This window comes from Thermobia domestica, chromosome 15, assembly GCF_964235325.1.
Source record: "Thermobia domestica chromosome 15, izTheDome1.hap1.1, whole genome shotgun sequence".
NCBI classification, from domain to species: domain Eukaryota; kingdom Metazoa; phylum Arthropoda; class Insecta; order Zygentoma; family Lepismatidae; genus Thermobia; species Thermobia domestica.
In genome coordinates, this window is record NC_137468.1 from 83,375,972 (window position 1) to 83,394,848 (window position 18,877).

An 18,877-nucleotide genomic window follows, 5' to 3' on the forward strand; every position below is an offset into this window, starting at 1 on the left:
TACATGTGATTATAAAATTTTTATAACTTTTTCATTGCTTAAGTCCATTGGAACATGATACAATGCTTGTACTAAATTTGATCTTTCTCAGGCCATTTCCATTTACTATATTCATATTTATGCATTACTCGAACTTCTGACTAATCTTCGTACATGCGAATCATTATACCCGGGAAATATTCACCATCATAACACTATCACATAATCACCCACATTGTGTGTAACAGTGTTCATTATTGTGAGTGTCAAATAAAGACATTTCTCGGCCTAGCTCAATGTCGCAATTTGACGCTAAGGACATCTGATCAGAGTCTGTCTCTGTTTCACTTTCCTCTGAAGATTCTTTCTTCTTCCTGGGACGCTTCTTCATCTCTTTCTTCTTAGAAGTTGATTTTCTATTCCTATCTTCTTTCTACTGGGCATTCAGATCATGATATTTTTTCAATTTCTTGTATGTTACTGCAAATGGAAATGTACCGGATCTTCTTTTTGTATTCTGATTTTTTAAGTTTACGTCTTTCGGCCAGCGTAAATGAGTTTCCCAAACGTCTTTTAGCGTTGTGCTTCCTCGAGGACCAGTAGAACTACTGGCATTTATTACCTCACTATTCTTTGTATTTGATGAACTTGGAAAGATGAACTAGTTAGGTCTTTCATTAGATACTGAAATATTGTCGAATCAAGTCTAGAAAGTTCTTCATGTATTCTTTGATGAAATGTGGAATCTTCTTGTGGTGTGCCAGTTTGTTGACAGTCAATCAAATCGTTAACAAGAGAATTGCGTTCTTCAGGAATAGTTTCATCTTTGATTCTTACCCAAAGGTCGTATAAAGGTTTCATGTCACGGACTACTGTCGACGACCGGAAAGCCTCAATAATTTCGACTGGCAACTCATTTTCTATAACTTTGAGAGCAACTGTGTAATCCTCAACGGTGCATGGATTACTATTTGTGATTTCATCTCGCACTTCCATACCTGCTCTTTGTATTTCTTCTTGCCGACTGGAGATACACTTAGAATAGTCGACTGCATTGGGATTATAAGGATAGAGTCCACACACTGCAAATGCCTTATGAATTACCTCTCTTTTTATCGCTGCTTGATAAGTGCTATGAAATAGTGGTGCAAAATTTACCTTTGTTACAGGGCCCGTGGTGTCTTGTTTGTATTGCTGTACTACTTTTTTTCCATTCAACTGTAAGAGGCCTAAAAATTGCTACATCACATGGTTGAATTGTGTGTGTTGCATTGGGCAACAGGCAGAATAGAAAAATGCGACTTTCTATGCAAAACTTTTAAAGTTCTTCGTTAATATGCGATTTATGTCCATCGAGAAATAAGAGAACAGGAACTCCTTTAGCCTAACCGGCATAACCGTTGGACGTAAAACTTAAACTTAAAGAGAACAGGAAATTTGTTGTATTTTCTAATTCATTGTGAAGCTGCCGTGAGTTACACTCTAGTGTTTTCTGAATTTTGTTTTCTAATTCTTTGTTCGCGTCCCTTAATTCTTTGTCTACTGAGTTCTCTAACTCTTTATTAGAAGTGTCTAGTAGTTCAGCCATCGAACCTTTTATGATTTCCATAATTTGTTCTAAACCAATATTTTGGGATCCTACTACTACAAAGGTTCGATTACCTGTACTATTCTGATCTACTCTGTTATTATTCATGCTCTTGGAGTTCGGGACAGATAACATATTTCACCGCGAATATTAACCAAATACCTTGTCTAATGGGTTAATAAACTTAACATGGATATGATTATTTCGTTGAAGTCACAGCGTTTTTATCTAAGAAAAGCTTCACGCTTGGCGCCATGTTTTGTTAAGTGCAGGTAGCTAGAGGCGTTATGAATGCTAATCGCTAGTCCAGCAACAGAGAATGTTGACACCTGTTTCTTTTTATATATTTTATATATTTAAAAGATTAAAGTAATTTTAATCAAATAACAATATTTAATAAAGACTTCAGCCAAAAGAGTTGTATTATATTTTATAATTTATACAGTTGTAAACATTCCCGGATTCGTGGATTCAAATTTAGGTCACTTATCCCGTTAGTGACCTCTCCTGGATAAATGGATTTACGACTTCAAATTATCTACCATTTTAATATCCAAAAGTAATTTTCCACCAGACAAACTTTTATAAAGAGATTACTCAAAATATCTATCAGAAATCCTGTTGCTCAACCTGAAAGAGAGATATTACGACATAGATTTCGTACTTACCTAGTGGTCATAGGAAGAATAAAATTACAATAGATGAACTCTTTTTATGAAATACATACCCTTTTAGGTAATATTTAATCATATTTAACATACCTCACTACTCTGCCCATATGGCACGACTAATATTAATATGTAACGCAGCACTAGAAGATTTATCTTACTTTTTTTTTAAGTTTCTTTTTTCTAAAGTTTGTGCATACTTAAACTTGAATTTCAGTCTTCACTCTTGAAGTGTCCCCAAGCTATTTCTTCTATAGTTAATTCACAAATTATTTAGAATCACTGTTCTATTTCCCTAGAAGACTAGAGCAGAACAATTAGTCTTCTTGAAGTAGGAATTGTTTAGTTTTTTCTTTTTTATATATATAAAAAAAACTTTCACAGCTCGCTTCTCACTTTTTTCACCATAAAATAATGTCACCTCTATCAATTTAGTAGGTTAATTGAATTTTCAACGAAAGTAATTGAATTTTAAAAATAATAAAATATATATTTTTTGATGCAGAATATTTATCATATCGTCACGATCACATTTATTTGGTGTGCTTCGACTAAGTAGATGCACTGTCATGTTATTAATACTTAATTCAGCTATCTCACTTTCGTCGTTGAGTCGATTATTGACACTTATTTTATATTTTCCGTTTCGGTTGTAAACTCTCTCTCGCTATCTATCTATCTATCTATCTATATATATATATATATATATATATATATATATATATATATATATATATATTGACAACCTAGCCACTCAGTGCCTATTTGGGGATGCAATAATGAGTGCTACTAGGCGCCTTCCACTCACCATCTAAAATGAGTGCGTAACTTATAACTTAACTTGCGAGAGGTTTATTTGGGGATTTAACAAATAAATATACTTCCACTTCATTTAACATAAAACTGTATTTCTAAAATCTGATGAATGAATTGTGAGATTTCTGAATAGTTGCTATAACGGATATTCGGAGTCATTTGCCAGTAAGATATAGTACGACCAAGCATCGAGCTTTGAATTCTGACTCGGAGTCACACATACCTGGTTCAATCTGTTGTTGTCCCACGTCGATCTGGTGTTGAACTCTGCACCTTAAGCTGTCACTCCTTGTTGTTGGACAATGAAAGCTGGCATTGAGGAATGGGCCTCTCAATGTAATTCTCCCTCGAAGTTCTGCGTCGTTATAATCTGTCGAAGTACAACGTACTGTCTTCTCCTATCATCTGGTGGCTAATTAAATGTAACTTGGTTCTCCAGACTCGAACCCAAGTATCTTCAAAATCGAAGACCAATCTTGGAACTCTTAGAACTGACTCTCAAGATCTGATCTTAACTCCTAGAACTGATCCAATCTCCATGCACTGATCTCCATGAACTCATCCGAACTCCATGAACTCCTCCGATCTCCATGAACTGATCCGAAAACCTTCTCGTCCTGTGGTTTTGTTTGGCTGGGTCCAACTACCATCGTCTGCTGTTTCGTCTGCTGTTGCACGTGTGACCCCGTTTTCACATGGAGAGACAAATTCCTTCCATGTGTCAAAACTCAAAACTGCAACCCTCGACACGTTCTGATTTTCCGATCCTAAGCAATTCTCCGTACATCCGTAATCTCATGAAATTCATACCATCCCACAAATTCATGTTTTTGTACAATTTCCAGAATCTGGCTAATGTGAGGAAAGACACATTTTCAACATTTCCTTCCTACATTGCCAGACACGATACGATGACATTTTTATACAACATTGTTTACAATGAATTGCTGACACTACTATTAGCGAGATTGTGCAGCTTGCATTAACTTTACACATTCAACATTAAATTCCCATAACCTTTCTTAATAATTTCAAGACATAAACATAACAATAAATTTGAAATATACAAATAATTATTCTCGAAAATCGAGTTCCTCTACATGTCCCCCCTTAAAAAATTGGTTGCTCCGCAAACCAAATTCGACGTCGTAAGAGGGCGATTTTCTACAAACACCCTGTACATAATATATATACTGACACCATATTAAAGATAAATATCAACTTAAAATGAAACAAAATATGTATTATTATTCAACATGATTATATAAATATTGATTAATCTTCCTTCACCTAACATTTATTTAAAAATTATATATATATTCGAATTTTTAATCTTTGTATTACTCTTTTAACATTATAAAATACGACATTTCAAAATGTCATGTCACAAAGTATATCCTCGCGACATCTAACGAGTTTTTGCTAAACTACTTGCACAGCACATTTCGTCAAGAGTGAATGTGCATACACATTTGCAAGTACTCTTGAGTTATCTCCTCTTAGAAACAACGCTTTTACAGTATCAAGTAACCAAAAATTTCCATCACTCTGAATGTTCATACTTGCCAACCAATGAAATTATTGGCCGTATCAGTAATGTTTTAACTCCGTCTCTTTCCACCTTTCCGTGGATGGAACTGTAAAAATAAAAACTTGTCACAAAGTTATTAGAACATATGCAATTAACATATTCACATCTGCACTATATAGCTTGAAAATATTAATGTTTTATTTTCATAAAAATTTTTATTCACTGATTTTTAATCTGAACAGAAAGAAAATCCTGCAGCAGGGCATTGGAAATCCTGATTCTTCAAGCTACTTAGTAACTGCAAGCTCAACAGTTTTTCAATCAAGCTTTGTCAAGGTTAATTCAACTTTCTGCGTTCTATTCGCGCGTCATCGTCGACTGGATAACATCAAGTTCCAATCTTGCGTCGCAATTTTACACTAATAGTTTTAAAACACATTATTTTATATAACAACAATATCACATGATGTACGTAAATGTTTTATCTACGTCGAATGTTTATTGGAATTCACTAACAATGTTCCAATGCGTGACCTCTATTCGTGAAATTGCGTACGGGATCTCTTGCACTACGGTAGTGTTACCGACATTCAAAATTCATGCTATTACCTGACCATTACTCTATCTATCTGGCATATCCGTTCGTGAATAAATATTCAAAATGTGATATGTTAAAGTTAAAATGTTATAAAATGATTAAAACATTTACAAGTGAAAAATTATTGATTAATATGTGATCTTACTCTAATGGATATATAATTACTTGGACATTACAACGGACTATTTAATGGATTAACTATATGGGTAAGTACCAAATTTACACGCGACTATATATATTATTTAAATACTACAATTATTTACTTGACCTAAACCTATAATTATTATTAACCTAACACTTGTTAACTGTATACAAAAATTGATTGTGATTCAGAAAATGATGGATTTTCCATTTCCTAAAAATCCTAAAGGCTTTGGTCGTTAAATACGGCAGCCTGACTTGCCGTATCATCTCAATCAACAATTGGCTACAGTCAGCATATTTATAACTATCTATACATGGTTTAACAAAATCTGACGGGTTTTCAAAATTCAAAAATTTAATTCTTCTCCATACCTAAATTTAACAAAATTAACGTGACGTGATTCTCATTTTTTTTTTCATATCAAAGACGTGACTCTTTTTCTTTTAAATCATTGTCATAGACTATTTATTTATTTATTTATTTACTTATTTACCTACTTTCATTGTTTAGGATGGCCATTCCGCAACAATTACACTAGGTTAACATCTTCTTCTTCTTATTATTATTATTCTTAACTTATTATACTATACTTATCTTTATATTAAATTATTAAATTATTACATTATTACATTATTTTAACACTTGCCGACAGGGCCTATAGCTTGTGAGTAGGACAACTATTGAAGAAAGTCTAAAAACTACTTCTTATTTCCAACTCCGAAAGTTCTATATCTTTTCAGGGCTTCTCTTCTGCAGGAAAAATCCTCTGCATATCCCCGATAATATTTCTCCATTTTCTTCTTTTCTTGCGCTTTATTCATATATTCTACATTTATATAACTATTTCTTCTATTCTCATGGAGTACTCCTAGCGCTCATATATGCATACTTAATTATCTATATATATACTCGTCGATGTATGCTTAAATCTCTAAAGTCAATATTTACTTATATCTTATTACTTATTTATTTATTTAACATTATTTACTATTAATTATTATTTCTACCTTCTTCTCTCTCTCCACATTTCATTATTAGCTTATAGTCTATGTTATAGATCTATTGATGTTCTTCTTTTACGTCTTACGTCTATAATTACTTATATTCTAAATCTAATTATCACTAAAATTTCCTTCTTCTCAATACGCACATTCCTAAATCCAACTCTCTTTTCCTCTTTCTTCCTAACTAATACAACTGAATCGATTAATCTAGATTATTTTTACTTTTAGATGCTCTACTAACATCTCTCTCTCTCTCTTCTCTGACTATCCTAGAACTCCTAGAATATCGACAATTTAATAACTAATTAATTCTAACTTAATTTTAATCTTACTCTAAGGGATTAGCTAAAAATGAAGGATATCTCCACCAAAAAAAAATTTGCACTGCTTTCACGTGATGTGCGAGTCAATTCTGTGTCTCTTTTCAACAATCACGGAAGACTTATGTTGCATTATAAATAAATATTCTCATCGACGTTTGGTAATCACCCAATTTAATTCGAAGAGAATGGGATTTCCTTCCTGATTAGAGTTTCCCCTAATGAAAGGTTTGGCCTAATTAACAGGGTTTCTTAATTTTTACTTACGTCTAGACTAACTCTACTTCAATTGCATCATTCATTTTTGCTTTTTTTTTTATTCTTGCCTTTTCTTACATCTAAAATCCTAACGCAAAACTAATCACATAAAATCATTCATGTTTCTTTTCCTTTGTTTTGCTTTTCTTCTCCATAGTCTTCCTATTTTTATTCTACGTCACTATTTAAAATTATATTAAAACTATATGCCATAAAGACATACTATAATAACCGATTGATAGTCAGATTTTCTTCCCATAATAATAATAATACTATAATTACCCATATATCTACGTTCTATATTACTAACACAAAATATCATATAATTAAATTACTATCGTTATTAAATTCTAAATCTTTAATAATTTACTAATAATATATCCTTATCCCATATATATATAACCAATACTAATACTAATATCTACATAACACTCTTGTAGTTTCTTGACCATCACTAGGCTAATAACCAAGGTGTTCGTTGTTTGAAGAACAACGCAAAAGCTACTAAATCAAGCAATGATTTATCGCTTGCTACCATGATTTGTGCTTTTTTCTCGTATAACGCTACTGTACTCACAAACTCAGAAATCTTTACTGCCTGCGTGCAGTCAAATCTATTTCTAAAATGATCAAGCCATGTATTCACTAGCTCTTGACTAGCACCGCTAGTAAATAACGCACATACTCTATATTTAAGTTGTTCCTCTTTTATTGCGAAAAATATAGCGTTGCGTATTAATGTATTTGTTTCAGCAATACCAGTAATTATGGATAAGAAATGTCTCCTAAATCCCAATTCTACTAACTTATCAACGCTAAAATCCTTCTCAGAAAATTCGATCATGTAATAGTTTTTGTATTGGTGACCCAGAACATTCTCTCTAAATGTCTGTTCTTTGTTTACACTATATGTCGGAAAATATTCCGCAAAATATCTCAAAACTCCTAAATCTAATGAATAGTACCTAGATTTACTAAACATTGTCGCCGGTTTACCATTGTCTTTAAGAACAGGGTAGTGCACCCTATGATTGTTCTTTAGGGACAACATTGTAACTATTACTATTTACTATTAATTGAATAATCAATAGTCTAATCCTAGAATTAATGAAAGTTATATTTAATGTATTGTACAACAACAGGTTCGACTCTATTGTTCTGCCTGCTTCAACACGGAGCAAATTTTCTGTGCGGCCGTCTCCGTGACCTTGTACCTTCGTGTCCACTCGGGTACACTCGTGCGTAATCGCTTGAGCGACTCTCGTCCTCCGTTCAACACAACCTGCTTGATACATGCATCTGTTCTGTGTGTCCAGAACATAAATACAACGAAATTATTTCACTTTCTTTTCTCTTAATATTATTGTTGTAAACTCGTAATATTATTATTGTATTTGTCACTTTTATTAACCTTATTATTACAACACAAACTAGCATTTTGTTACTATGTTTAATAAACGTAATTCGTTGTTTAATGTAACTGATACACTTTTCTGTCATTCGATCAAGAATCGAACTCAGTAGTCGACGCACTTGTTTTACCATTAAGCTGTATTGAAGCGAGGGTGGGATGGGTGGGTTTCATTAACAATTATCTTAGTTACAACTTTTAACATTATTTACCATCGAGAGTGATTTTAAATTTACTATACGCACATAATTCACCATGGGTGGGACGGGAGGGATTTAAATTTAGTATTGTTTCTTACCATGTTAATCTAATTACTTTTTTCCGTGTGATAACTCTAAAAATGGGGTTTATACAAATTCATAAAACACTGTAATTCTGCACTATTAAACGGGAGGGAAGGGTGGGAATTAATTTTACTAGAATCTTTTACTTTTACTGAGACCGTTACCAAAGGCGTAAGCCACCAGCGTCTCCAACATGTTTTCTAAATAACTACTGGAATCGTTACACTTGCAAAAGCAAACCAGCATCTACATCATGCTTTCTAATTACTCCTGGGATCGTACCTTTGATCTAAAAGATCTTAAGACCAGCATCTCACCACCATGACAACCTAGCCACTCAGTGCCTATTTGGGGATGCAATAATGAGTGCTACTAGGCGCCTTCCACTCACCATCTAAAATGAGTGGGTAACTTATAACTTAACTTGCGAGAGGTTTATTTGGGGATTTAACAAATAAATATACTTCCACTTCATTTAACATAAAACTCTGTATTTCTAAAATCTGATGAATGAATTGTGAGATTTCTGAATAGTTGCTATAACGGATATTCGGAGTCATTTGCCAGTAAGATATAGTACGACCAAGCATCGAGCTTTGAATTCTGACTCGGAGTCACACATACCTGGTTCAATCTGTTGTTGTCCCACGTCGATCTGGTGTTGAACTCTGCACCTTAAGCTGTCACTCCTTGTTGTTGGACAATGAAAGCTGGCATTGAGGAATGGGCCTCTCAATGTAATTCTCCCTCGAAGTTCTGCGTCGTTATAATCTGTCGAAGTACAACGTACTGTCTTCTCCTATCATCTGGTGGCTAATTAAATGTAACTTGGTTCTCCAGACTCGAACCCAAGTATCTTCAAAATCGAAGACCAATCTTGGAACTCTTAGAACTGACTCTCAAGATCTGATCTTAACTCCTAGAACTGATCCAATCTCCATGCACTGATCTCCATGAACTCATCCGAACTCCATGAACTCCTCCGATCTCCATGAACTGATCCGAAAACCTTCTCGTCCTGTGGTTTTGTTTGGCTGGGTCCAACTACCATCGTCTGCTGTTTCGTCTGCTGTTGCACGTGTGACCCCGTTTTCACATGGAGAGACAAATTCCTTCCATGTGTCAAAACTCAAAACTGCAACCCTCGACACGTTCTGATTTTCCGATCCTAAGCAATTCTCCGTACATCCGTAATCTCATGAAATTCATACCATCCCACAAATTCATGTTTTTGTACAATTTCCAGAATCTGGCTAATGTGAGGAAAGACACATTTTCAACATTTCCTTCCTACATTGCCAGACACGATACGATGACATTTTTATACAACATTGTTTACAATGAATTGCTGACACTACTATTAGCGAGATTGTGCAGCTTGCATTAACTTTACACATTCAACATTAAATTCCCATAACCTTTCTTAATAATTTCAAGACATAAACATAACAATAAATTTGAAATATACAAATAATTATTCTCGAAAATCGAGTTCCTCTACAATATTATATATATATATATATATATATATATATATATATATATATATATATATATATATATATATATATATATATATATTGAGCTTTTGACAAGTAAATAAATTTATAACATCCAAATATCCTAATGTCAAATATCTCAATATCCTAAAATTGCTTTATAGCTTTACGACTCGTCTGCCAAAAGTTCCTTTAAGTTTTGTTGTCACTATGAATTTCGTGAACAGCACACACACACACAAACTGCTTCTTCTCACTACCAGCTTTCGACAATAAACTAAAGAAAATGCAACTCACATCCCTTTTGTGGACACACGTTTTCTCTCTTTCTTTCTCTCTCTCTCTCTCTCTCGCTCTCTAGCCAAACTGTCTTTCATTGTTTATATTTCCACCAGGCGCTTCTCAGATTTCGTCTGCCTTTGAGAGCTGGACAAGACGATGTCCGACAGTGCATCAAGCTACATATTTTGAAGCTAAAACTAATATAAACTAAATCATACTTTAAAACAAAAAACGAAAGGGTATTAGGATGGGAAACATTGTTTTAAAGAACGAAAATTCCAAGAACATTAGTTTAGTTAATATTTATTTACATACTTCATTAGTTTTTTTTAAAATATATTTTCAGCTACAAATCTAACGGGAGGAGACGAGGTCTATCAGCCCGCAGGCTGAAAAAGACGCTATCGTACGAGAGGAGAGAATTCGGCGGTCAACAGAAAAATATCACACAAATCATTGTCAAGAGTTTATTTATTTATTTATTTATTAAGTAGAACACAACAGGATAGCTCCCAATTACAGTGTTCGGACTATACATAATTCTTACTACAGTGAAAGTATAATATTTCCAATAATGTGTTGATTACCAATATTAGTTGTTTACTTATTTGGCGTATTGCTTCATTATATCTATAACATCTCTCTTAAATGTTCGAATGTTGTTTGTAGATACATCAATTTTTGGACATAATTTGACTGTGTTATTGTAGGCAGCACTGATTCTTACTATCGGTGACTTAGTCATTATGTCAGTGCGTGATTTATTAATACTAAAGAAATTATAATTCATGTTCCGTGTTTTAGTCGACGGAACTGAGCTGGATACAATTTCTGGACAATCGACTTTCGAATGCAAAATATTATATAAATATAAAAGAGTATTTGGAAGTCTTCTTTGTTCCAACGTCAACATGTTATAGTTACTAGACAGGGTAGAGGAGCTAAATTTACTTGGATAAAAACCTGTGTCCTTAAACGTTAAAAATCTCAGAAATTTAGCTTGATTTTTTTCGAGCATGAACTTATCTTTACTGGTTTGAGGATCCCAAATTGTACACGCACATTCAAGCTTTGAGCGTACGTACGCATAGTATAATGATTTCAAGGTATTGATATTTTCGAATTCTTTACCTAACCTTATGACTAGGCCTAGATTGTGAAATGCCTCGTTGGTAATATGTTCAATATGGACACTGAACTTTAATTTCGGATCAAAGTTCACGCGTAGGTCTTTGACTACATCTTTTCTAAATAGTGGCTGTTCGTTAATTACATACTCAAATGAAATACAGGACTGTCTTCTGGTATTTGACATTACACTATATTTGTTAGCATTTAGTTCAATATAATTATTTTTACACCAACTGCTTTTGTGGTGCAGATCCGCTTGCAACAGTTCACAATCTTGAACTGAGTTAACTTCCACATAGATTTTGAGATCATCAGCAAATAGTAACTTATGTGATTTACTTATACAGTCCGGTAGGTCGTTGATATAAATGAGAAATAGGAGTGGTCCTAAGTTCGATCCCTGGGGTACGCCTGAGCTTGGTGAGAATGTGAATGATTTGTTTGATCTGTACACTACGAATTGTTTACGGTTTGTTAGGTAGAATGAAAAGAATTTTACAATATGTTGAGTAAAATTAAGGTGTCCGAGTTTAGTTAGTGAGTTTGGTGATGTACTTTGTCGAACGCTTTCGTAAAATCAGTGTTTTGCCATTGTCAAGTGTAGTGGAGATAAAGTTTGTTATCAACGTCAAGTTTGTTACCGTTGATCTTTGTGTAAGAAAGCCATGCTGGTATTCAGAGATAGCGGTTCTAGTATGAGCCATTATACGTTCAAACAGAATGGTTTCAAACACTTTGGAATATGACAATGATATAGCAATAGGCCTGTGGTCTTCTATTGTTTAACAAGTCTGAGTTTTAGGAATGGGGCAGATTTGTGATGTTTTCCAAATGTCGGGGTAATGCCTGTTTTTAGTGATAAGTTGAACGAAATAATCAAGGGGTAGATAAAGATCTCTTCGCATCCTTTCAATATATAGCTCGGTATAGTATCAGGACCCAATGTTCTTTTTGGATTCAATTTTTTAATGGCTGCCTTAACCTCGTCATATATTTTTTCAATATGTAGCATGCCTAGGAAATCGTTGGTGTTGTGCTCTACCACAGGTGTCGTGTTGTATACATGATTTTCTCCGAACACAGACTTAAAAAATGCTGCAAAGGAGTGAGCAATGTCCTTGTTACTGTGCAATTCTTTATTGCTAAATGTTAATGCATTGTTGCGCAAGTGTTTCTCTTTTGAGTTAATAAAACTCCAAAGCCTGCTGGGGTAGTAGGATTTCATAATTTGTGTGTAATTCGAGTACTCTAATTTTACTTGGTTTTTATGTTCCTACGCAAACTACTGAAGTGTTTATATGAAATGCCATATTCACCCGTCCCTTTAATTCATTTTGAGTTTGCGATGATACATTCCTTTGATATTGATCATTTTGATCATCTTAGGCGAAACCGGCTTCCCATCCACCCATCCACCCACAGTGATTTAAAAGGGGCCCTATGTTAATCATGATTCCTAGTGTTTTCTGTAATACCATTATTATGGACGTAGTATACTGGTTGATTTTACAAACTGAGCATATAGGTTCTAGTTGATATTTGGTGAGAACAGTGAATACACACAAAGCTGTGTTCATAGACATTAGCACTGTGGTAGAAAAATTTAGATAAATATAGATAGACTAATTTGTACTTCCGTTAACTCCGCGTAGTTTGTCTGAAACACCATTTGCGACACTCCTCTTGTACCACTATTAGATTGCACCAGCTTCATAAAACGTACCATAAGAAAACGAAAAGTGTGTTTTGGTTTTCAATAAATAAATAAATAAAGTGTTCACTACAGTTTACAATCTTCAATTAACACTTACATACGAGCATAAAGTGGTTCTCAGTAATTAAAAATGTTCACTACATTTCACAATCTTCACTTACACAAGAGGTTAATGACAAATCCAGATACTTGTCTGTCCCTTATCAAATATCAAATACAGAAGTGAGTTTATTCAGAAAATCGTCGCTTTTTCAGGAGTAAGAACTGATCCACAATTACATCCAAGTTGATCCTTTTTATTTGATCATGTTCAATACTCAAAATGGCCAGTGAACGTAATCTTTGTTGTGCCATTGTGCTCCGTAAATAATTCTTGATTAGTTCTAGTTTTGAGAAACTTATTTCTGCTGTAGCAGTTGTGACAGGGAGTGTGAGGTAAAGTTGTAAGGCTGTTGTCAATTCCGGTAAACTACTTACAAGACAACTGTTTTCTTCAATTAGTAATATCGCTATGTCTCGAATTGTTTTCCTTTGAGCTATCTCCTTAGAAAATAAACAACGAAACGCTAACACTTGTTCTAAAAGGTTTCCCGAAATGTCATTCTTGTATTTGTCAACAAATAGACAAGTTTTATCTGAAATTTCTCATTGATAAGTCCTTTTAAACACTTCGTTGGTACGTTAAACAGTACGTTGGTCAAACATTTCATTACGGATTGATAGTTATTTCGTATGGCTAAAAGACAATCATAGCGAGATGGCCATCTTGTTGGACACAACTTCTTTAATGTGATACAAATTTCACCGTCCTCAGCTAATGTTTTGTTCAGCTCTTGCCATCGAGGTAAACTTTCACTGAAAAAAATATACACTTCTTGAAGAATATTGTAGAATTGTTTCACCTGATTAACATTTGCCACAGAATCGTTAAGAACAAAGTTTAAATTATGAGGAGCACAATGCACAAATTCTACATTAATAACTTTCTTCTTTATTCTCGTTTGAAAACCACTATTTTACCACTCAAATTCGCTGCGCCATCGTAACCTTGACGTCCGCAATTATTAATGTCTATTCCATTTTTTTCAAGAATTCCTAAAATTTTGTTTTGAAATGACTCACTAGTTTGTGATATTATTTCCCAAAATCCTAGAAAAGATTCCTTTATTTGAAGCTTCAGACCTTCAGGTGAATTATTAAACACACCATAGCGAATAATAAGACTGAGTTGATCCTTTTTAGAAATATCTTGTGTGGTATCTACAATCAGGGAAAAGAACGGGGCCAAATTTATTTCTGTTGTTAACGCGTTCAGAACAGAATTTGACAGTAGTTCCATTATCTGATTCTGAATATCATGATGTAAATACTTAATTCGTGTTTCCTTGATTGTTACATGCGATCTTAGTAACGAATCGTATCTTGAAAGCAAATCAATTATATTGAGAAAATTTCCACTTCCTGGATCAATTAATTGCCTGTCCTCCCTATGGCCTCGAAAGGGCAACGCGCACTTCGCTAAAGTTCGCACAACATCAACAATACGTGTTAGTATGTCTCTCCATTTTCGTCGTTCTTCATTCATTTGATCTTCTACTGTGCCATTTTTCTTCCATACAGTATACGTAACACATGCTTGCAAATGAAATTTGCTTTTTTCGTGCACCTTAATTTTTTTACTGAGCCCTTTCCAATCCCGAATATCGCCATTTTGCCATGAACGCTTAATCCATGTCTCATCTAAATACATCCTAGGTCTTGTATCTTGGTTTTAGCGAAGATCGTGCATCTTCCGAAGAAATTTAGCCCTGTGTGCCACAATATCACTTCTTTTCATTAGGAAACATCGACCATCGTTGCACTACTTATACTTAAACCCTAACTTGTACAAAATTCGGTACATAGATGTCAACAACACTGAAAAGTTTATCTTTTGTTGAAGGCGAATACGAAGCTTATCTGCGGTAGGAAACTCACTTCTGTCGTACATTTCGTGAACAGTTCGTCTCACGACATCCTGTGGACACCGACTCATTTAATTAAAAGAATTTTGAAGAAATATTCGAAATTAAATGATCCGGGGACCAACAAACCCTCACAACAAGTGAAAATTTCGCCGTTGTCGGCCACGGCAGCTAACAGCAGGAATACGCTTCCTCGTTACTCACTTAAAACGTAGATAAAACACATGCAAGAAAAGTTAAAGCTAATGGCACGCGACTTAACCAGGTGGATGATCGAAAACAACCGAACTGAAATCACAACATTTATTAGGCTGAGGGCCTAAATATTTAAATATACATTCAGAGTATTTTACAGTGCAAGTAAATATCTGTTCAAAATATTCGTCCAATGTTCCTTTATACTGTGATACTTATTATTGTTTGCCGTGCAGCACGTGTTTTCCACTTCTTGATTCACTAGGAGCTCACTACATGCTCCTGCATTCCCAGTTCCCTCCTCCTGTGGCCGTCGAGTACGAAGTGAACGAGTCTCTCCCGCTGCTTGCCAAGTATAGCCGCTTCGTAGGCTCACCGATTGGACAGCAGTGTTGCCAACCTTTGGGATGACCACCTGCAGAGTTCTGTGGGAGAGGAGGGGACTACCACAATCCTTTTCAAAGTCATCAAGCTTTGTGGCGGTTTTTTTAGACTTGTATTTTCTTTTCTTAGGAGAATGAAAATGTCCATCACGTTTAATTTCACAATTTATTCGTTGATCAGTTCTTAGCCCTATTCCACAGGCTTCAGCCGTCAGTTCTTGACATTTTGACCAATCAATGTTTCTTCTTACATTTTCATCAGATAACTTCTTAAACCAATTATAAACATTATCTACAATTTTCTTCGAGATTTTCCGATGATCAGGTGTCTTTTTTTTTTTCGGCGTTACACACTCAGTTGACGGACCGGGAAGCTCATCCATAATGTATTTCAAATAACCACTAACTCCACTCATAAAGCATTAATACTTACATATTAATGAAGGTAAAGCAAACACAAATCAAATACACAAGCAGTCACACGGAATCACAAATCACAGAAATTAAAATATGAAGTAATCTAAATGTAGCAAACTTCCAAACGCGCGCGAAACATGAAACCTTGACAGTGATTGAGCAAGACAAATGTAAATGTGGTTAGTGCGTAGGTTGCTAGTTGGTTGTTCCTCTCTACACCCATTTTTTGTTGCGCGCGCAACCCGCCTATATTTTTGGCGTTTGCTTTAGTATCACATTCACTGGCTTTTGCAACGTCATTATTATTGTCCGAAATTGAAAAATCCCATGTTTCTCTTTGGGAAGTACCTTGAGCACTACTTACACTAGTATCACATTCACTGGCCCTTACAACACCATTATTATTATCCAAAATCGAAATATCCCTAGGTTTTTGTTGGGAACTAGCACTACTTCCTGCTTTTTCATTACCAGTATGCGTCGAAGTTTTCGTTGCTGGCAAGAAAATTTTTTTCTATTTTCTTTAGTCTTTTATTAGCAGCTTCTTTTTCCGTTTCTTAGCCCTGCTTAAATATTTACGCTTGTCAGACATTGTATGTGGAAAAATTCAATTCCTTTCACAAAAAAGAAAAGGAACCCTGGGAATATAACAGTCGTCCACTTTTTGAAAGTACAAACACTGACCACTGCGGATTCTATCGACTTCACTCAAACACAAGACTACGCGTTTGAACGAAGGGAGGCGCTGCAGAAGAAAAAAGTCTGTTCGTGCAGGGTTTCCACGTAGGCCCCTACTCGACTGGTAGCGGCAAGTGAGAGAGAGAGAAAAAATATATAGAGAATGAGGGAAGTCTGCAGTAGATCCCCGCACTTGAACAATTATAACTTTCTTGACAGTACGGTATCAGATGTTCTCTTCTGACCCCATCTCAACCCTTGTCAGATTTCACGCGTGATAATACGATAAACTATCCATAGACGGTACCAAATATACACCGGAAAATGCACTGAATATGAACGTAAACAAAACAAACTACAAGAAACTACTACTCACTTCCCCCTGACCAAAGTGAAAGTGTTCCAAGTGTCCGTGATCCTAGAATAAACTCCAGCAGTTCGATCACCTCGCAAATACATCTTTCAGCCGCAAGTAACGGTTTGGCCAGTCAGCCACTGAGGAGAGAGAGAGAAGAGGATGAACGAAGACGACTTTTCCTAATCCATATACAACCCCAGAATAAAAACAAACAAATATTGCCAAAACAACATACATCATGATGCATAACATCCTAGGTTGTCCCTCAGCCTCTTACGAGGGCCACTTCAGCTTGCCCCCCCCCCCTCCTTCGCACCACAGGGTCTGCGGGGCCGTTTTCGCCGCCACTGACCAACATGGATATTTTACATTTGATCCTTTTACACAAGGAATACATTTATCAAAAATCATATAAACTACATTGTAAAAATGCTCAGTAGCCTCGTTTACATCTTAATATCTATTGAGAAAATTCCAGTTTACTTTCAGAAATTCTCTGTATAGCAAGTCATAATTGGCTTCTTTAAAGTTATATCTTACAGATCCATTTAGTTTATTTTTAATTCTATGGTTAAGGGTCACGGTTAAGAGTTGACACTGAGAGCAGTGAGCAAAAGCAACAGGACAGGGTACAGAGACACTTCCACCAACTGTTATTCTTTTCGTAGTCCACAATATATATTTATGTACAGTAAAAAAAAAAATGGCATTAATTATCTTTTAAGTTTCTTTCCTTTCTCTTTTAGTTCGCTGTCCTTAAATACCCTAAGTATCGTTGACCTTAGATATATGTTTCTGTTTGATTGTTTTATGCTAAAAGAGAACAAGGAACTTATATTGCAAACGCCTGTTTTTCTTCTCAGCAAATACATATGTTACTTTCTCCTTAAAAGCTGGGTCCGTGCATGATGGAAATACTACAAGGTGGATGCAATGCAGTGCTACATTCTTGTCGCTCTGGCGCATGACGCCATCTTGGTCTCAAACGTGGCCAACGACACGCAAGCAGATGAACTTTTAACACGCAAACTTCTCTTGTATTTGTAGTGATCTCCAACTAAGTGAAAATTTTAGTACAAACAGTAATTATATAAACGTAATGTATTCAATGATTAAGCTAAGTGAATTCAAAGAATGATATTTACAATAGCAAAAGAAACAGCAATATCAGTTCATATTAAACAACTTTGAAGCTTGAACAAACCAATATTGCTCACTACATTCTCTGTTTTTTCTTTCTTTCTTTCTTTTCTTTTTTCTAACATCTGAAGTAATACACTCGAGCATGTATAGGCTTGAATAGTCTATAACACAGTGTGTCGTTAACGCATTTCATAATTATATATTCATTATGCTAAAGTGTATTTTTGTAGCACATTGATCGGTTTCGATTTACTATTATTATTATTATTTTGCTTGAAAGAGAATTCTTTCTGATGACCGCATATAAATTTTGAGAATATCTCAGGGGCGAATTAATGGTTTTCGTAAACAGATTTGTACGAAGTATATTTTCGTTAAGCTTGGACAGTTTTATTTAAAGAGGTTGCTCCCATGTAAGTTTCATCAGAATCGCAAGGTAGGTTAAAAATTTTATTGAGCAGGGACCCTCGTATTTAATATTTTAAACATCGTTTTTATTTTTGATTTATAG

The 18,877-nt window shown here is 34.8% G+C and overlaps 1 protein-coding gene across 1 annotated transcript; it reads right to left on the reverse strand.

Moving 5' to 3' along the window:
* Positions 1 to 14,219: 14,219 nt before the first annotated feature.
* Positions 14,220 to 14,978, reverse strand: LOC145671544 (zinc finger MYM-type protein 1-like). Its single transcript, XM_081740731.1, has one exon. The coding sequence runs from the start codon at positions 14,976 to 14,978 to the stop codon at positions 14,220 to 14,222; it is 759 nt and encodes a 252-aa protein (XP_081596857.1).
* Positions 14,979 to 18,877: the final 3,899 nt, after the last annotated feature.

Coding starts and splice junctions, on each gene's coding strand:
- LOC145671544 (XM_081740731.1), bottom strand. CDS start 14,978: ATGTATTTAGATGAGACATGGATTAAGCGTTCATGGCAAAATGGCGAT.